Source organism: Takifugu flavidus, chromosome 3 (assembly GCF_003711565.1).
Source record: "Takifugu flavidus isolate HTHZ2018 chromosome 3, ASM371156v2, whole genome shotgun sequence".
NCBI classification, from domain to species: domain Eukaryota; kingdom Metazoa; phylum Chordata; class Actinopteri; order Tetraodontiformes; family Tetraodontidae; genus Takifugu; species Takifugu flavidus.
In genome coordinates this window covers 7,199,384-7,214,184 of record NC_079522.1, presented here as the reverse complement: position 1 = coordinate 7,214,184, position 14,801 = coordinate 7,199,384, and the positions used below count along the sequence as shown (strand labels likewise).

The window sequence follows — 14,801 nt, the reverse complement described above, 5'->3', positions numbered from 1 at the left end:
GATCGGTCATTGCCGCGTCGTTTAACATCTATCGACGTGTCCAGTATTTTGAAAGAGTATTTTAGCTGTTTAAAATCGTCATGTTTTCGAGCACTTCCGGCATCCTCGGTCAAACGGTTTTTCAGGACTGTCCCACAGTTATATTTTATTATCCCCGATAAACATGTCAACAATTTGCTTTTAGCCACTCTTTGTATTATTTTATTATTAGATTTTTTTCCCATTAAAACACTATAGGGCCTGAAAATAGTGGTTGTCATAAATGCAGCAAAAAATAAATGAAAACAGCAAAGAAATTCGATGGAATTTTTCCCTTTTTAGCTGCAGTTGCACTTCATTTTTTATTGCTTTTATAGCGTTAAAGTGACCCTTTTATAGGTAAACAAATCTTAAAATAGTTGAAAATTGTAACACTAGCAAGCGTGCACTTTAAATATGTAGTTGACATGACAGAGGTCAGTAATACAGACTATAAATAGAAAAGCAGCAGAAATCCCTACCTCCCCCATGTGCTAACATTTGTAATGAACTCACATTCTTTCTTGTTACTGTGCTTTTATGTGTCTCTATCATGTCACTGTGAGCCTGTAATCCATGTGGAACAAGATCTCAAACCTGAAATGTCACATGACTCTGACTATTATGGCTTTTCTCTAAAAAATCCTCATGTGACGGAGATTTGCTTTACATAACACAGTCACAGGAAGGATTCAGATTTCATGATACCATTCCAGGTTCTCTAATGTTTCATACCTCTACAGTCCACAGACTCAATAGAATTTCTTTCTTATCTTCACATATTTCATTAACATTTAAATGTTCTGATGCTACAACTTTCCCATGCATATGCTGCATGTACAAGCTTTTGTTTTTGGATCAGAATCATTAACACACTCATATTAGAGAAGACAATATAGTTGTAGTAACTGCAGCATATACAGTAGATCTTGCATGACAAAACTCTCAGGCGTTTCTTATGGTTGTCAGCTGATTCAGTTTTGTCAATGTGAATCATTCAGTAATTCAACATTTCCCTTTAGCAGCCCCTCAAAAATAACAGTTTCATTTTCTGTATTCTGCTTCTGACTGCACAAATCTGCACTGACAGGCACATTTTGCCTAATACACTTGTCCTTTGTCTGGATGTGCGTCTGTTTTCATACATATGTGGGGTCCCAACTTGGATAATCCTCTTTCACACTGGGGTCTGTTTATCTTTGTGGGTTCAGGGTAAAGACATATCAAGAGTTAGGTATTCATTTGGAGTAGGGTCAAGGGTCATGGTTGTGGTGTGGACTAGGGTGCTCAGAATTGTGGTCACTTCCCACAAAGTTAATGTTGTTTGTGGGAGTTTGGGGGGCTGTCAAGTTCCAATGAGGTTTGTTTGCTTTATGACATTATGCATCAGACATTATCATGGCAACAGACCTTGATTACCCTAATTGGGCACTACAGATTGCTCCTAAAGTGGCACATCATTGGTTCACATATCAGTGTTTTGTGTTGTGGGGCATGCACGTTAGCATGTTTAGCTAAATAAAATGAATACAATATTCCAATAAAGCTAGGTATGCATAAATGTATGTGGTTTTCTGTCCCTTTAAAGCCACTGTGATTGAAGGGACAGACTGTGTGTGTGTGTGTGTGTGTGTGTGTGTGTGTGTGTGTGTGTGTGTGTGTGTGTGTGCATGAGTCAGCCACCGCAATCGGCTCGCTGTGTGTGTACGTGTGTGAGAGCCAGACAGAAACAGGGGAAGTGAGACAGCTGAGAGCTGCAGCATTACAACTTGCTCTTTCAGTCTCTGTTCACTCTCTGTGCCTCTCGCCCATGATTCTCTCTCCATTTATAGATTACGGCTCATAAGGATATTGATCTGGAGGCCCGTACATGGACTTAACATCGTCTGCCGGGACAATCTGACGGACCGCTGCTCCATCCTCTAAACTATGCTGCGTGTGTGCATTCTGTGTGCGGAGCACCTGCAAACGCCGGACGCTGACATCAGCGACGCGTACTGCACCATCACCTATGACGGTAAGACTGGTGTGGTTGAGAGGGCGAGTGTACGTGAGCAGGAAAGTCAAGAAGCAGACTGAAAGATACAGTTCATGTTCAGGGAAACGTCAAACCCCCTCCTGTCTTTAACAGCTGAGGTTATTATTGGAACGACTCCGCCAGTCTTGTTTCATGGCTTCCAGTCTGTTTAGGGTGGGGTTGGGGGGGGGCTGACAGAGAAGTGATGATGGGAGGAAACAGTAGCTAAAACAGGGAGGACTTGCAGTGTCTCGGTGTGATGGTGGTGTTGGTGGCTGGAGAACATGGCAGTGGTTAGAGTCGTCACGTTCTCCCTGAAGAACTGACCCCCCCAGGGGTGTTAGAGCGTGTTGTTTGTCTTTAAGACATCCGGTTAAGTCAGTTAATTATTCAGTTCATCTGAAGAAGCCTTTTTAGTTATATTTGGAACGAATAAGCCAAAAAACGTTTATTTTTTCCCCTTAATTTGACTTTTTGAGCGATGCAATGTTAGTGTTTTTGAGTTGATGTGCTTATATCATTCCATCCTCCTCCTTAGTGTACTAACCAACAACTATGAATGATTGACCACTGATGATGCAGTAAGCTCAAAGAAATATTTTGTGTATAAAAAAAAAGCCTTAATGAATTTATATTGGGAGAAAATAACTCTTAATATATTTTGATTGATGGCAAATTTAACAACTATGCTGTGATTCACCAGATTCATTCATCTCATCTCATCTTAACCATTTTTCCCTTTCGGGGGTCACGGGGAGGGTACACGGGGAGGGTACACGGGGAGGGTACACGGGGAGGGTACACGTACGGGCGAAGGCTGGGTAGATCCCTGGAGGAATAGCATTATCTGTGATGGCTATTCACAGATAACGTATATATTTAATTTGTTTTTATATATTTGTGTTGAATGATACATAAACAGGAAGTACTTAACACTCAAATACTGTTAACATATTTTCATTCTTTCTGCCTTCTTTTAATGAAATAAAAAGAAGAATAAGAAAAATGAAGTTCCAAAACAGGTGATTCTATGTCTGGCCTCCTGCAGGTGGCGCTCTCTCACTGCACCACATTCGCTGACAAGTGACCCCTTTGTAATTGTCTCATTTTTTCCCAGTTTCTCTCATCCAAATCTTGTTTGGAACCAAATACTGTCATAAAAGTGATATTTTTAAAAGTTGCTTTCAGCCACTTCTGGTTATTATTTTACAAAAGCTGTACCTTATCAGTAGTTCAAATTTATAAGCACCCACATGCACCCATATTCCCAGGTAAGCCCATGTTTTGGAATGCTCAAGAACCTTACATGGTGCACTGAAAACACCTGATCTCCCTAAATCCACAAAAATGCACAAACATTGATGAAGCAAAGATACCAGGGTCACGGGACAAAGGGAATGCCAAACGGAGAGGCAAAGATGTGGGCAGAGCGGGGAAACAGCCAGGAGACAGGAGAGGAAAGGAGAACAGGAAATGTGGAGATTTCCTCTGGATGTGAGGTGTGCGTCTGTTCCCGGCACACTTGTTCTTTTGCTCCCACCCGAATGCGTTCAGGTCAGGGTGACTTGGCTTAAAGCAGGTATATCAGAGCGCTCCAGTCGTAGACAGAGCCGGAATCATTCCCTGGATAGCTGCTTTTAAGCTTCTTTTTGGGATGTAAGGACCCCCTGGACACCATTCGAAAGTCTGGACACCATTCGCCTTTGATGGTTCCATTTCATATAACTGATTGTCCATATCGGCTGGGGGACTGATCTGTCAAACACATTTTTGAGCGTCCGTCAGCGTTTCCAGCCATGTTGCGTTGTCTTCTGCAGCGAGCCAACAACCTGAGACACTCTGACCCCTTGGCGAGCGTCACCTTTAGAGGTAAGAGGTTCTCTGCCCATTCGGGTGGCAACATGCAAGGACCTCTCTGTGGCTTCCACACAGCAACATCATAATTCTAAAGACAGAGAAGCCTGGAGCCTTTTGATCTTTGGAGATTTGCCTGATCTCATGTGTCTGCATGGTTTTTTCTGATCTTCTAAAATGAGATCAATCAGGACAAACCTACACATCAGGTTGTCCCCTGTGATGTGTTGACGGCCCGTCCAGGCTAAATCTCCTGCAACAAAACGCTGAGATAGGCTGTCGCACCCCCATGTGTCCATTCAGTCTGTTAATTCGTCAGTTTGTTTTTGTGCTTTCCACGAGTCAATTTCTGTCTTCCTAATGAAGTGAGCTTTGCTGCTAGCTTCCTGCTTCGGTTCCTGACATTGTTTCCTGGTGCCATCATAAGGAGCAACGGGGAGGGGTGAAATGTCAAACAGAAAGTTAAACAGGCGATTCTGAAAGGAAAAATATGTCCTTTTAATTTCACACAGGTGCCTGGGCTCATTGTGTTGGGGTTGATGCTGTTTTCCAACAGGCTGCAATCCTGCTGATTGTTACATTATTTAATGCTTCACCTATTCATTCATTCTGAGCTTCATATTTTCTGGTAGATCTCTGCAAAAATGAGCAAAGATGGTAGGAAATTTGGCTCAATAATCCAGTGAGTCTTTAATTTTATTTGATAAGAAAAAGTAATATCTTTTTTAGTTTTATGTGTAGTTTTATCTTTTTTAATGTTATATTATTCAGCAATACTGTCCATTGTTCTCATGTTAGTGCTACTCAAGCACTGGAGCAGAAGCATCACATCAATTACTTGTTATCTGATTAAATCGAACGTGTTTATCATCATGCTAACACACACAGGCACACACACATGCACACACGCGTATCTAAACTTAGCTTTCCCATACGTAGTTGACAGTGTTTGTTCTATTCTTAACTTGTGACAAAACCTGTGCTAAGCTGATCCAGCTGGGAAGTTAATGCGGCACCACTTCCTGTCTGATACCAGCCTGTCCCTCCTCTCCTGCCCTCTTGACCCATCAGGGGGAAAGGGTGGAGGTGTTTTTAAAGATATCTTCCAAGAGCGGAGGTACACTTACGCAGGCACTTGTGTGGATGTGAGCGTTTGAGTGTGTGTTTGTGCAGTGTTGTTTGTGTGTGTGCAAAGGTAAAACAAGTGTTTTCACATCGCACGATGGCTCAAGGGGGAAAACAGGAAAGCAAACAACCATTCATCCACTTTTTTAGGTGTGTGGAAGCAGAGAGAATGTGTGTGTTGATGGTTTATTAAACATGGACCGTAATCTAGACCTAACCTGCCATGACAAGTTTCAGTAACTAGTTATACTGACACCAGAATAAGAGAAAATCATCTGGTCAGATCAAATGCAGCAGTAAAATTTAGGTATAATCTCTTTTTTGGACTTAAACCTTTGTTAGAATGGTTAAAATGATAAATCTGATGCCAACACAAGAGCACAGCCTGAGCTAGCTAACTGTGCTAGTGTAGTAAATGATCTCTCTGCTCAAAACACCATGTGTCTGAGTCTCCCAGAGCTGCCAATGTGCCCTTTGTTCATCTCTCAAACTGTCCCGTGGAAATTAATGAGCAGCTTCTAAAATCAGACAATAGTCATTGTTCCTGTTTCCTTTAATCTGGAAAGAACATCTCAGTCCCTGGTAAAGCTTTTATTCTTCTTTCCCCCCTGACATTGAATGGAAACGATGTCAATATCCAACCTTATTTGCGTCATTTGTTAATATTTACGTCAGATGTGAATAAGTGCCTGCTCTGATGAACTCCCTAAAGCAGTTAAGGATGAACACGGTAGTTTATCGGTCCATGTTGTGCCCAACTTCCTGTTAGAACGTCTGACAGACAGGAAATCAGAATCCATGTTGCAGGAAGTCACAAAAGACACCCCCCCTCACTCACACACACACACACACACACACACACACACACACACACACACACACACACACACACACACACACAAAAATCATTACTGCCTCAAGGTATCACGGCACTTATTAGAATTTAAGCAAATTATGATTGTTGTTCTGTTGCCTCACACAAACTCTGATGTATTAAGGTGTTACTTGCTGCCAAAGTTGTTCAATATTTACACTTTTGCATCCAAGATAGATCATGATTTGCCCCTTTTTGCTATTTCATTCAGGTTCCAAGAAGAAGACAAAGGTCATCAAGAACAATCCCAACCCTGTTTGGAATGAGGTAATTCCTGTACACAAGCCAGCGTTTTAAATGTGATGCTAACCATCAACTATCAGTTACCTTTACATTGTCCTACATCCTTACGTTCATTCATTTTCTTTGTTCTTTTCCTCTCAGGGCTTTGAATGGGACCTGAAGGGAATTCCTCTTGACCATGGGGCAGAACTCCACTGTGTGGTCAAAGACCATGAGAAAATGGGGAGAAACAGGTACTTCCTCCTGCAACAATTAGAGACTGATAAATGCACTTTCAGTATCATTAAAAATGACTAAGCAATTGCTCGCAATAATCTCATTAGAATGTCCTCCTTTTCCAGCACACTGTGTTTTCAGCACCACCATGTGGGTGTGAGTGTGATGTTGGACAAAGTGACTTCATTCAGTACAACCATCCAATCATATGTCCCTGCTATTCACTACACTCATAAATCATTCCGAAAGAGTGATTTATGGAAAAACTGATATGGCTGGTTATTCCTGGATCATTGCACTTCATCAAAATGTCAAAATTATTATTGTTTCCTTAGAGGAGAGAGTACAGGCGTGATAGAATCCAGCCATCATCTCTTTGTGTTCACGTGGAGTTTGTTTTTTAACGTTTCCACCAATTCACACACGATGTGTGTGATTCATTTACTGATCTGACCGCTCGGGTTTTCTGGGGAAAAAGACCTGTCACAGTGGGGTTTCCTGATAATGGAAAATGCCTTTGTGGTTCAGATTTCTGGGTGAAAGTCGTCTGGCTCTCAGAGATGTGCTCAACTCTCCCAACCTGGCCGCCTCCTTCACAATTTCTCTGGTGGATACCAAGAGAAACAACACAGGGGTGAGTGGTTCAGTGAACCAGAAATGCTTTTACATTCCTGCTTAATCGATCTGTCTTGCCTTGAAGGGGATCCTTCAGGATGTATTCTATTATTCTATCTATCTATCTTTGCACTAGGCCACACTGACCCTGCAGGTTTCCTACATCCCTCCTCCTGGTTCAGCTCCCATCTTCCAGGCTCTTCACCAGCCTGAGGTTCTGCCTCACACCAACCCCAGTGTGGAGATGGACACTGTCACAAGTGACAAAAATCTGTCATGTGTTAAATGTCTGGCTGCCTGCGTTGCTTTGGCTTTACTGTTGTGTTTTTAAAACAGTGATTTCTCTGGACACTTTGGGTGAGGAGGACACAGAGAGCATGATAATGCTGGAGCCAGCAGAGGACCAGGGTGCTGATGACGGACACTCCATGGTCATTGTGGGCCCTCAGGGGCCCACAGGGAATGAGTCCCCAGCCGCCCAGACGCCTAAACGTTCGCCACCATCCAACAACACCCACGGCGGGCTGAGGAAGAGGAGAAGGGGATCCAGCGGACAGCCCAAAGCTTTGCCTAACAAGCCGCAGGACATGCAGGTATGCATTCCCTATACCGCTAACATTAGCCAATATGGCCGCTGTGGTGTAAACAATTCTGACGTGCTGACCAGGTTCGCGTTCGAGTCATCGAGGGCCGACAGTTGCCAGGCATTAACATCAAGCCCGTTGTCAAGATAGTGGTAGGAGGACAGACGAAGAGGACTCGCATCAGGAAGGGAAACAACCCAATATTTGATGAGGTGAAAAACAGAAAAAGCTCCAATGATTTAGCTGTGAATACATTTGCAAGGCACTAATTCGTTTTCCCACTTCCAACAGACCTTTTTCCTGAACTTCTTTGAGACGCCATCGGACTTGTTTGATGAGCCTATCTTCATCACTGTGAGAATGGTTTCCATTGTTCTAGCCTATGTTCACCCCTGCCATGGTGTGTATCGTATAAAGATGACCGTAATGAGTTATAAATAAATAACCATAACCCTCCCCTCAGGTTTGTGACTCCCGGTCACTTAGAACTGATGCTGTGATTGGTGAATTCAAGGTAAACTTCTGACTTTAACCTGCCAGTGATGTAAGACCTTTGGCTCAGACTGTATTTTCTTCTATGTTCGTGCGCTGTGCCTATGCTGCAGTTGGATGTCGGCACCATCTACAATGAGCACAGTAAGTCCATGAATTTACGCCGAAGGTGCACGTCAGCTGCAGTCTCAGTCTCTTCAATCATTTTTAGGACACTGTTTCTTGAGGAAATGGCTGCTGCTCTGTGACCCCGATGACCTCTCTGCCGGGGTCAAAGGATACCTGAAGGTCAGCCTGTTTGTCCTGGCAGCCGGAGATGAACCCCCAGTGAGTGTAAAAACGTCTTGGAAAAACAACGTTGAAGTCCATTGTTAGAGATTCTCCTCTCCATATATATGACTTTAAATTCATCTAGTATATTTGGCCAAGACCTGAACCTCTTCAATAATGACCAGAAACGTGTTTCACCCCATCGTTTTCTGTGTTTCCGTCCGTGTCAATGCATTTGTTGCTCTTCAAGGCTGACAAACGTGAGTGTGTGGAGGATAAAGAAGATATAGAAGGAAATCTCCTGAGGCCAGCAGGGCTATCGCTGAGAGGAGCTACTTTCACCCTGAGGATCTACAGAGCTGAGGACCTGCCACAGAGTAAGTGAGTGTTTGTGCTTTAAAGAGCGGAAGAATGGAATAAAAATGGTCTTCATTTGTTTGTCTGTAGTGGATGATGCCTTCATGGACGGGGTGAGGCAGGTTTTTGGGTTTGACAGTAATAGGAAGAACCTGGTGGATCCATTGGTGGAGATCCACTTTGCTGGCAAGACTGTGAGTACAAAGTCCTGCTGCTTGCAATGAGCATCTAATCTCATGTTGGAGAAAGAACCGTGTCTATCTTCTTATCTTCTGCTTTAGGTCTGTACTAAGATTCTGGAGAAAAATGCCAATCCCCAATGGAACCAGAGTTTGAACATGCCCATTAGGGTAAGGAACTTTCATTTTCTTTACATTTATGACCAAATAGTCTGAGTCCTCAACATTCTATCCATTGTCTCTCCCTTTAGTTTCCATCCATGTGTGAGAAGATGAGGATCAGAATTCTGGACTGGTGAATCTTTACAAACATTACTTTACGCCTACATGACAACCCGCTGAAGCTTGTGGTGCAGCTATTCTGATGTGTTCAGCTCTCTCACCTTTTATGGTTCTCTCGGATTATTTCAGGGACAGAGCCAGTCACAATGACGTTATCGGCACCGCTCACCTGTGCATGTCAAAGATCTCTGCCCCTGGTGGTGAGATAGAGGGTGAGTTCAAAAAAATCCAACCCAAAAACCAATTTAACTGGGTCTGTTTTGGTGTGGAATTCATTCATGTCCACGGCACAGGGTTGTTTGCACTTGTCTTGTCCTCCGCCTATATTAATGAAGTAGCTTAAAAGAAAAGGTTCAAATATATAAGCATCATTTTAAACTTCATATATTACCTTTTGAGTTTGTAAAAGACCTGACAATCTTCTAAAACCACACAGATCTGTGGTTGGCAAAAATTGTGCATTTTATTTTTTGACTTGCATGAAAGCCAGTTCTTTGATGTTCAATGACTAACACTGCTTGAATCCTTAATGGCCGCCTTAAATCAGTGATTAAATCATGTGTTTTGGAGCTTATTTCAGAGAAAATGTACCTGAATCTATCAGGTTAGAACAATGAGGTCAGAGATTTGGACCTGAACCTTTTAATGTGTTTAAAAGTTGTTTTTATTTGTCATCATTGGCTTTGACATAAGTTCCCATTGTGGTTTATTGGTAAGCCTCTTTATGTGCTGCTATTTAGATAATGTTAGCATTTCCTGGGTGTCTGCAGCGGTGGAACTTTTGAGCATCATCTGAGGTGATGAAGCAAATGAAGCTTGTGTTGTGTTGTGTTGTTCCCCTGCATTTGCCTGCTTTCTTTTACACGTGTGTGGCATTCAAAACATCTCTTTCATTTCTGTCTTTTATTCTAAATCAATCCTTCCTTTCTACGCACTCAGATGACTTGACTCCCCGGACCTTCCCCTCCGGCAGTATGTCCAACACCCTCTCTAAACTATTTTCACTTCATTTTTGTGACTTGTCTTCTTTATTCTGCTACATTCTCTTATGTTTTGCCATTTGTGCCACTCCTTTTTCCTCTTTTTCATCGTCGCTCATTGGGTCCCGTTTGGTTTAAAAACCTGGCGGCCATTTTGTGTCATTACAGTGGATGACAGTCTCGGTTTCCTGCCAACATTTGGTCCGTGTTTTGTCAACTTGTACGGCAGCCCCAGAGAGTTCTCTGCCTTCAATGATCCGCATGAAGTGCTTAACCTTGGAAAAGTACTTTTTTCTTTTCTTACACTTTAGAAATATTCCTGTTAACAATCACTTTTAAAGATCTGCTCCTGTCTCTCAGGGGGAGGGTGTGGCGTATCGAGGACGAGTTTTACTGGAGCTCACTACAAAACTGGCAGACAAGCCGGAGCACAAGAGTGACGACATCCCATCAGATAACCTGATGGTGGTCGAGGTGAGGCGCCGCTGCCATGAATCCCAACATTCATGCAGGCAAAACTTCCATCAATGTTTTCCACGTTATCCCACAGAAATTTCTAAGGAAAAGGAAGTTCTCCCTCTTTGTTGAGTTTTACTCAGCCACACTCCTCCAGGACGTTGACGATGCCATCCAGTTTGAGGTCAGCATCGGTAACTATGGTAACAAGTTTGACTACACCTGCCTGCCGCTGGCCTCCACGACCCAGTTCAGCAGGGCTGTGTTCGATGGTAATTCCCAAATAACGCGCGAGTTCATTTTTTAACTGAAGCACATTACTCATTTGTGCAACATGTCTTCCAGGTTGTCACTATTATTACCTCCCGTGGGGAAACGTAAAGCCAGTGGTGGTTCTATCGTCAGAATGGGAGGACATCAACCCGAGGATTGAGGCTCTGAACATGTTGCTGGCAATCATAGACAGACTGGTGCGTCTTTATCCACTGTGTCCATGGTGTTTGTGCAGAGTGGGAACAAGCATCTGTGCGTATGTATATTCAGGAGGCAAACCTGCAGCGGGTGCAGCTGGAGGTGAAGACAGGCAGTGAGCTGGAGGAGGTGGAGCTCCGAGTGATCGAAATGCTGGATCAGGTCATCGCAGATTGCAGGTAAAAACTGTAGAACCATCAAGGCTATACAAACCTCCTCCCTTCTGTAGATGGTGGTTCTGTTGATTTAATCCTTTTTCTATATTTTGTCCCTTTCTCTGTTGCTCTCAAGTGAGGAGCTGCCCTCTCTGAAACAGTGGCAGTGTGCGACTCCATTGGATCACTCTTTGAGGCACCTTCGTGTTCTCCACCTACAGCAGATTGTCTCTGCTGCAAACGCTTTAAAGCACGGCCCAGCAACAGAACTCTCTACGGTCATGGAGCAGGCAGAGGACTGGGCCAGCAGGCTCAGAACCATGGCCGAGGAGGTGAGAGGCTCTCATAACTGTGTGATGATTTAAATACATGTGATGGAGGGACTGATAGGTGGCCTGTATCTCCCATCCAGCCTCAGAACAGCCTTCCAGACATTGTGATATGGATGCTCCAGGGGGACCGCAGGGTGGCCTATCACCGCATCCCTGCACACACAGTCATCTTCTCCCAGCAGTATTGTGGAAAACACTGTGGACAGCTGCAGACTGTCTTCCTCAAGGTACACAGACACACACATATGCACGCATGTTGTTCTGGACTGCTCGTCTCACTGGCGTGCGTGGCGTGTTCTTCAGTACCCGCAGGGCACTGGCGGAGAAGCTAAACTTCCTGGTCAGCTGAGAGTGAAAGTCTGGTTTGGTTTGGCTGCTGATGTCAAACACTTCAACCAGTACGCTGAGGGAAAACTGTCTGTCTTTGCCGAAACAGTAAGATGCTCCTTCCAGATGCACAAAATCTTAATAGTATTGCTTCAATATGTGATTCTAGATCAGATATGTACCTACAAGGCATCTTGTGTATCCAGGGGCAGCCCATAAACATTTGAATAATACTGATAGTGTGAAAGTAAATCTAATTGCCTTTCTCCATAGTATGAGAACCAGACCCGACTGGCTCTGGTGGGAAATTGGGGGACAGCGGGATTAACCTACCCCAAGTTCAGCGACATCTCTGGAAGAGTTAAGCTACCCAAAGAGAGCTTTAAACCCTCACATGGTTGGAACTGGGCTGGGGATTGGTTCATTAGCCCCGAGAAGACGTAAGTGTGCGTCTGTGTTAGCAGCTGCTTCCCGCCGCTGAATTACATCTGACATTGTTCCCTCAGGCTCCTGATTGATGCAGATGCTGGTCACATGACCTTCACTGAAGAGGTTTTTGAGAACCAGATGCGGTTACCTGGGGGACAGTGGATTGGCATATCTGAGGGGTACACTGATGTGGTATGTGTGCATCCATGCTCTAAATGTGTGCCTGCACGACGCCATACTAAAACGGGCTTGCCTGTCAGAATGGAGAGAAGGCGGTCCCAAAGGACGAAGTTGAATGTCCACCAGGTTGGGTGTGGGAGGATGAAGAGTGGAGTGAAGATCTCAATCGTGCCGTGGATGATCAGGGTTTGTGTAAATACACACAAACACATCTGCAATCAGAGCCAAATCCAATTCTTATCTCGTACTCCATTTACGTCCAGGCTGGGAATACGGAATAACTATTCCTCCAGACCGTCGGCCGAAGTCGTGGGTACCATCAGAGAAGATGTATCACACCAACAGGAGGAGAAGGTGGATACGACTGAGGAGACGAGACCAGAAGAAGATGGACGCTCTCAGAAAGGTAGAAGAGGATCCATTTGTTTTCAAACAGTTTTAATGCTTTTTGTTATTTTTCATTCAGCTTGGACAATACAGAGAGGTTTTTTTTTTTTTTTACAGTAGATAAAATTTGAATTTTTCCTTATTTGAGCAGATGATTTTACCTATATTTGACACTAGATGGCAGCATGGGTGCATAAATGAGTTAGAAACAGACTGCAGCTTTTGAAGTATGTGCGTGCGTGCGTGTGTTTCTTTGCAGCAGCGTCCAGATGAAGCAGAGAGGGAGGGCTGGGAGTTCGCATCATTGTTCGGTCTGAGGTTCCACCTGAAGCAGAAGAAGACAGACTGCTTTCGGAGGCGCAGGTGGAGGCGCCGGATGGAGCCGCTGGAGAAGACAGGACCTGCAGCAATCTTTGCTCTGGAGTGTTCTCTGGTGAGAGAGAACCTGGTCCAAGAATGTCAACATTATCTTTCCATTATACTGATGAGAAATATCTAAGTAGTAGCTTCTAAAACAGTCATTTTCCTCAAGTAGCTACAGGTGTTACATAGTTGCTTTAATTCAGAGCTGTCAGTTCTTGTCCATGTGTGACCTTCAACTTTAACCCAACCCTCATCCTCACCCTTCCACAGAGTAGTATAGAGGACAAGAATGATGACAAGTCTGTCACGACGACCTTTGGAGTCACCAGACCCACCATTTCCTGCTTCTTTGACCGTGAGCCTCTTATTCTCTGAACTTTCTGCCTTTCAGTGTCAGTGTAAGAAAGACTGCCGCATGTCTGTGTTTAGGCGGTACCCGATACCACCTGCGCTGCTACCTGTACCAAGCCAGAGACCTGATGGCCATGGACAAAGATGGTTTTTCAGGTATTGTGGCGTAAGGGAAGATCGCGAACTATAGAATCTGTTGATGCCTATGATCAAATTATGCCAACAACAACAACACCACACACTTGTAAAAAAACCAAAACACCTCCAGAGACACAACTTAGGTCTGAGCTGGTCTTCGGATATTTGTGGAGCTGCTGTACAAAAAACCCCCCCACTTTTTTCAGTGATCGAGTGTCCTGCAGAGAATTCAAAAGTACTTATTTATATATATATATGTATATAGAGTACGTATTTTTTCTAAAGGTTTTTGTCTGGTTCGTTTTGTACTTTTACATGATTGAAACATGTTTCTTTTGGCTCAGATCGAGCAGCTCTAAGATACTTTTATAGTATGTGTAAAATTCAAAGGAAGGAAAACACAAAGATATTGACCTTAAAGATGAGTATATAAAGCCAGTTAAAGAGGGGAGAGTAAGGTTACATAAAGAAACAATGACCGAGAAATGGCAGAGAGAAAGAAACGATGTTTTTCTTTAACTCGGAGAAGGTCATGGAAACTGTGGCTACTGTGCGAGCGTTAATCAGAAACCCACCGCAGATGTAAAAATAGAGACGGAGCGTTCGAAAAACAGTGGGATGAATAGACAGAGGAAGAGGGCAGTGATAGATGATGGAGGGACGTTGGTTAAGGATGGAAAGCAAAGAAACAGACACATATACAGTGTAAAGGCTGAGTAGAGTTGATGGATGGGGCCTTAGCTGTGTGTTAATGTAGTGATAAATGGCGGCTGGCGGGCGTGATTAAAGGCTAAGTCAGCAATCTAACTTTCTTTCTTATCCCTCTCTCCTTTTTCACAACTGATTTTCCATCCTTCTTCCCAGTCATTTATGGTGCTTTTTTCTTTTACCCCAGTGGCCCCGACTGGGGTCTCAACTGCTGCTGTTTCCCTTTACACACGTGAATGTTCTCAACCCCCCTGAGCTTTTTGTATTGCTGTTTATATGAGCTAATGTGCTTTTGGGAGAGTGATGTAATTGAATGGGTCACCATGGGTGGTGTGTTAGTATATATTCATGTATGTGTGTGTGTCCATGAGTGTGTCCGAGGTTAATTGAGGACTTGT

General features: G+C 43.7%; 1 protein-coding gene across 11 annotated transcripts in view; it reads left to right on the top strand.

Moving 5' to 3' along the window:
* The window catches only part of dysf (dysferlin, limb girdle muscular dystrophy 2B (autosomal recessive)), a 38,934-nt gene that overhangs the window by 1,576 nt on the left and 22,557 nt on the right, over positions 1–14,801 (top strand). For 4 of the 11 annotated variants that reach the window (XM_057027044.1, XM_057027047.1, XM_057027041.1 and 1 more), the window contains exons 2-33: positions 1,851–2,035; positions 6,100–6,155; positions 6,273–6,364; positions 6,876–6,981; positions 7,099–7,222; positions 7,299–7,555; positions 7,630–7,758; positions 7,838–7,900; positions 8,010–8,060; positions 8,152–8,182; positions 8,250–8,365; positions 8,559–8,685; positions 8,756–8,859; positions 8,947–9,015; positions 9,096–9,139; positions 9,256–9,338; positions 10,066–10,098; positions 10,275–10,390; positions 10,467–10,580; positions 10,657–10,834; positions 10,908–11,032; positions 11,106–11,212; positions 11,325–11,520; positions 11,601–11,747; positions 11,824–11,955; positions 12,121–12,287; positions 12,354–12,468; positions 12,537–12,642; positions 12,720–12,862; positions 13,103–13,276; positions 13,477–13,561; positions 13,636–13,713. In XM_057027044.1, the coding sequence (XP_056883024.1) occupies positions 1,948–2,035; positions 6,100–6,155; positions 6,273–6,364; positions 6,876–6,981; positions 7,099–7,222; positions 7,299–7,555; positions 7,630–7,758; positions 7,838–7,900; positions 8,010–8,060; positions 8,152–8,182; positions 8,250–8,365; positions 8,559–8,685; positions 8,756–8,859; positions 8,947–9,015; positions 9,096–9,139; positions 9,256–9,338; positions 10,066–10,098; positions 10,275–10,390; positions 10,467–10,580; positions 10,657–10,834; positions 10,908–11,032; positions 11,106–11,212; positions 11,325–11,520; positions 11,601–11,747; positions 11,824–11,955; positions 12,121–12,287; positions 12,354–12,468; positions 12,537–12,642; positions 12,720–12,862; positions 13,103–13,276; positions 13,477–13,561; positions 13,636–13,713 (3,556 nt within the window). In that variant the 5' untranslated portion in view covers positions 1,851–1,947. Of the gene's footprint in view, positions 1–1,850; positions 2,036–3,550; positions 3,905–6,099; positions 6,156–6,272; positions 6,365–6,875; positions 6,982–7,098; positions 7,223–7,298; positions 7,556–7,629; positions 7,759–7,837; positions 7,901–8,009; positions 8,061–8,151; positions 8,183–8,249; positions 8,366–8,558; positions 8,686–8,755; positions 8,860–8,946; positions 9,016–9,095; positions 9,140–9,255; positions 9,339–10,065; positions 10,099–10,274; positions 10,391–10,466; positions 10,581–10,656; positions 10,835–10,907; positions 11,033–11,105; positions 11,213–11,324; positions 11,521–11,600; positions 11,748–11,823; positions 11,956–12,120; positions 12,288–12,353; positions 12,469–12,536; positions 12,643–12,719; positions 12,863–13,102; positions 13,277–13,476; positions 13,562–13,635; positions 13,714–14,801 lie in introns of those variants that run through there. The other 7 variants (XM_057027048.1, XM_057027050.1, XM_057027043.1 and 4 more) reach the window with 4 other exon arrangements.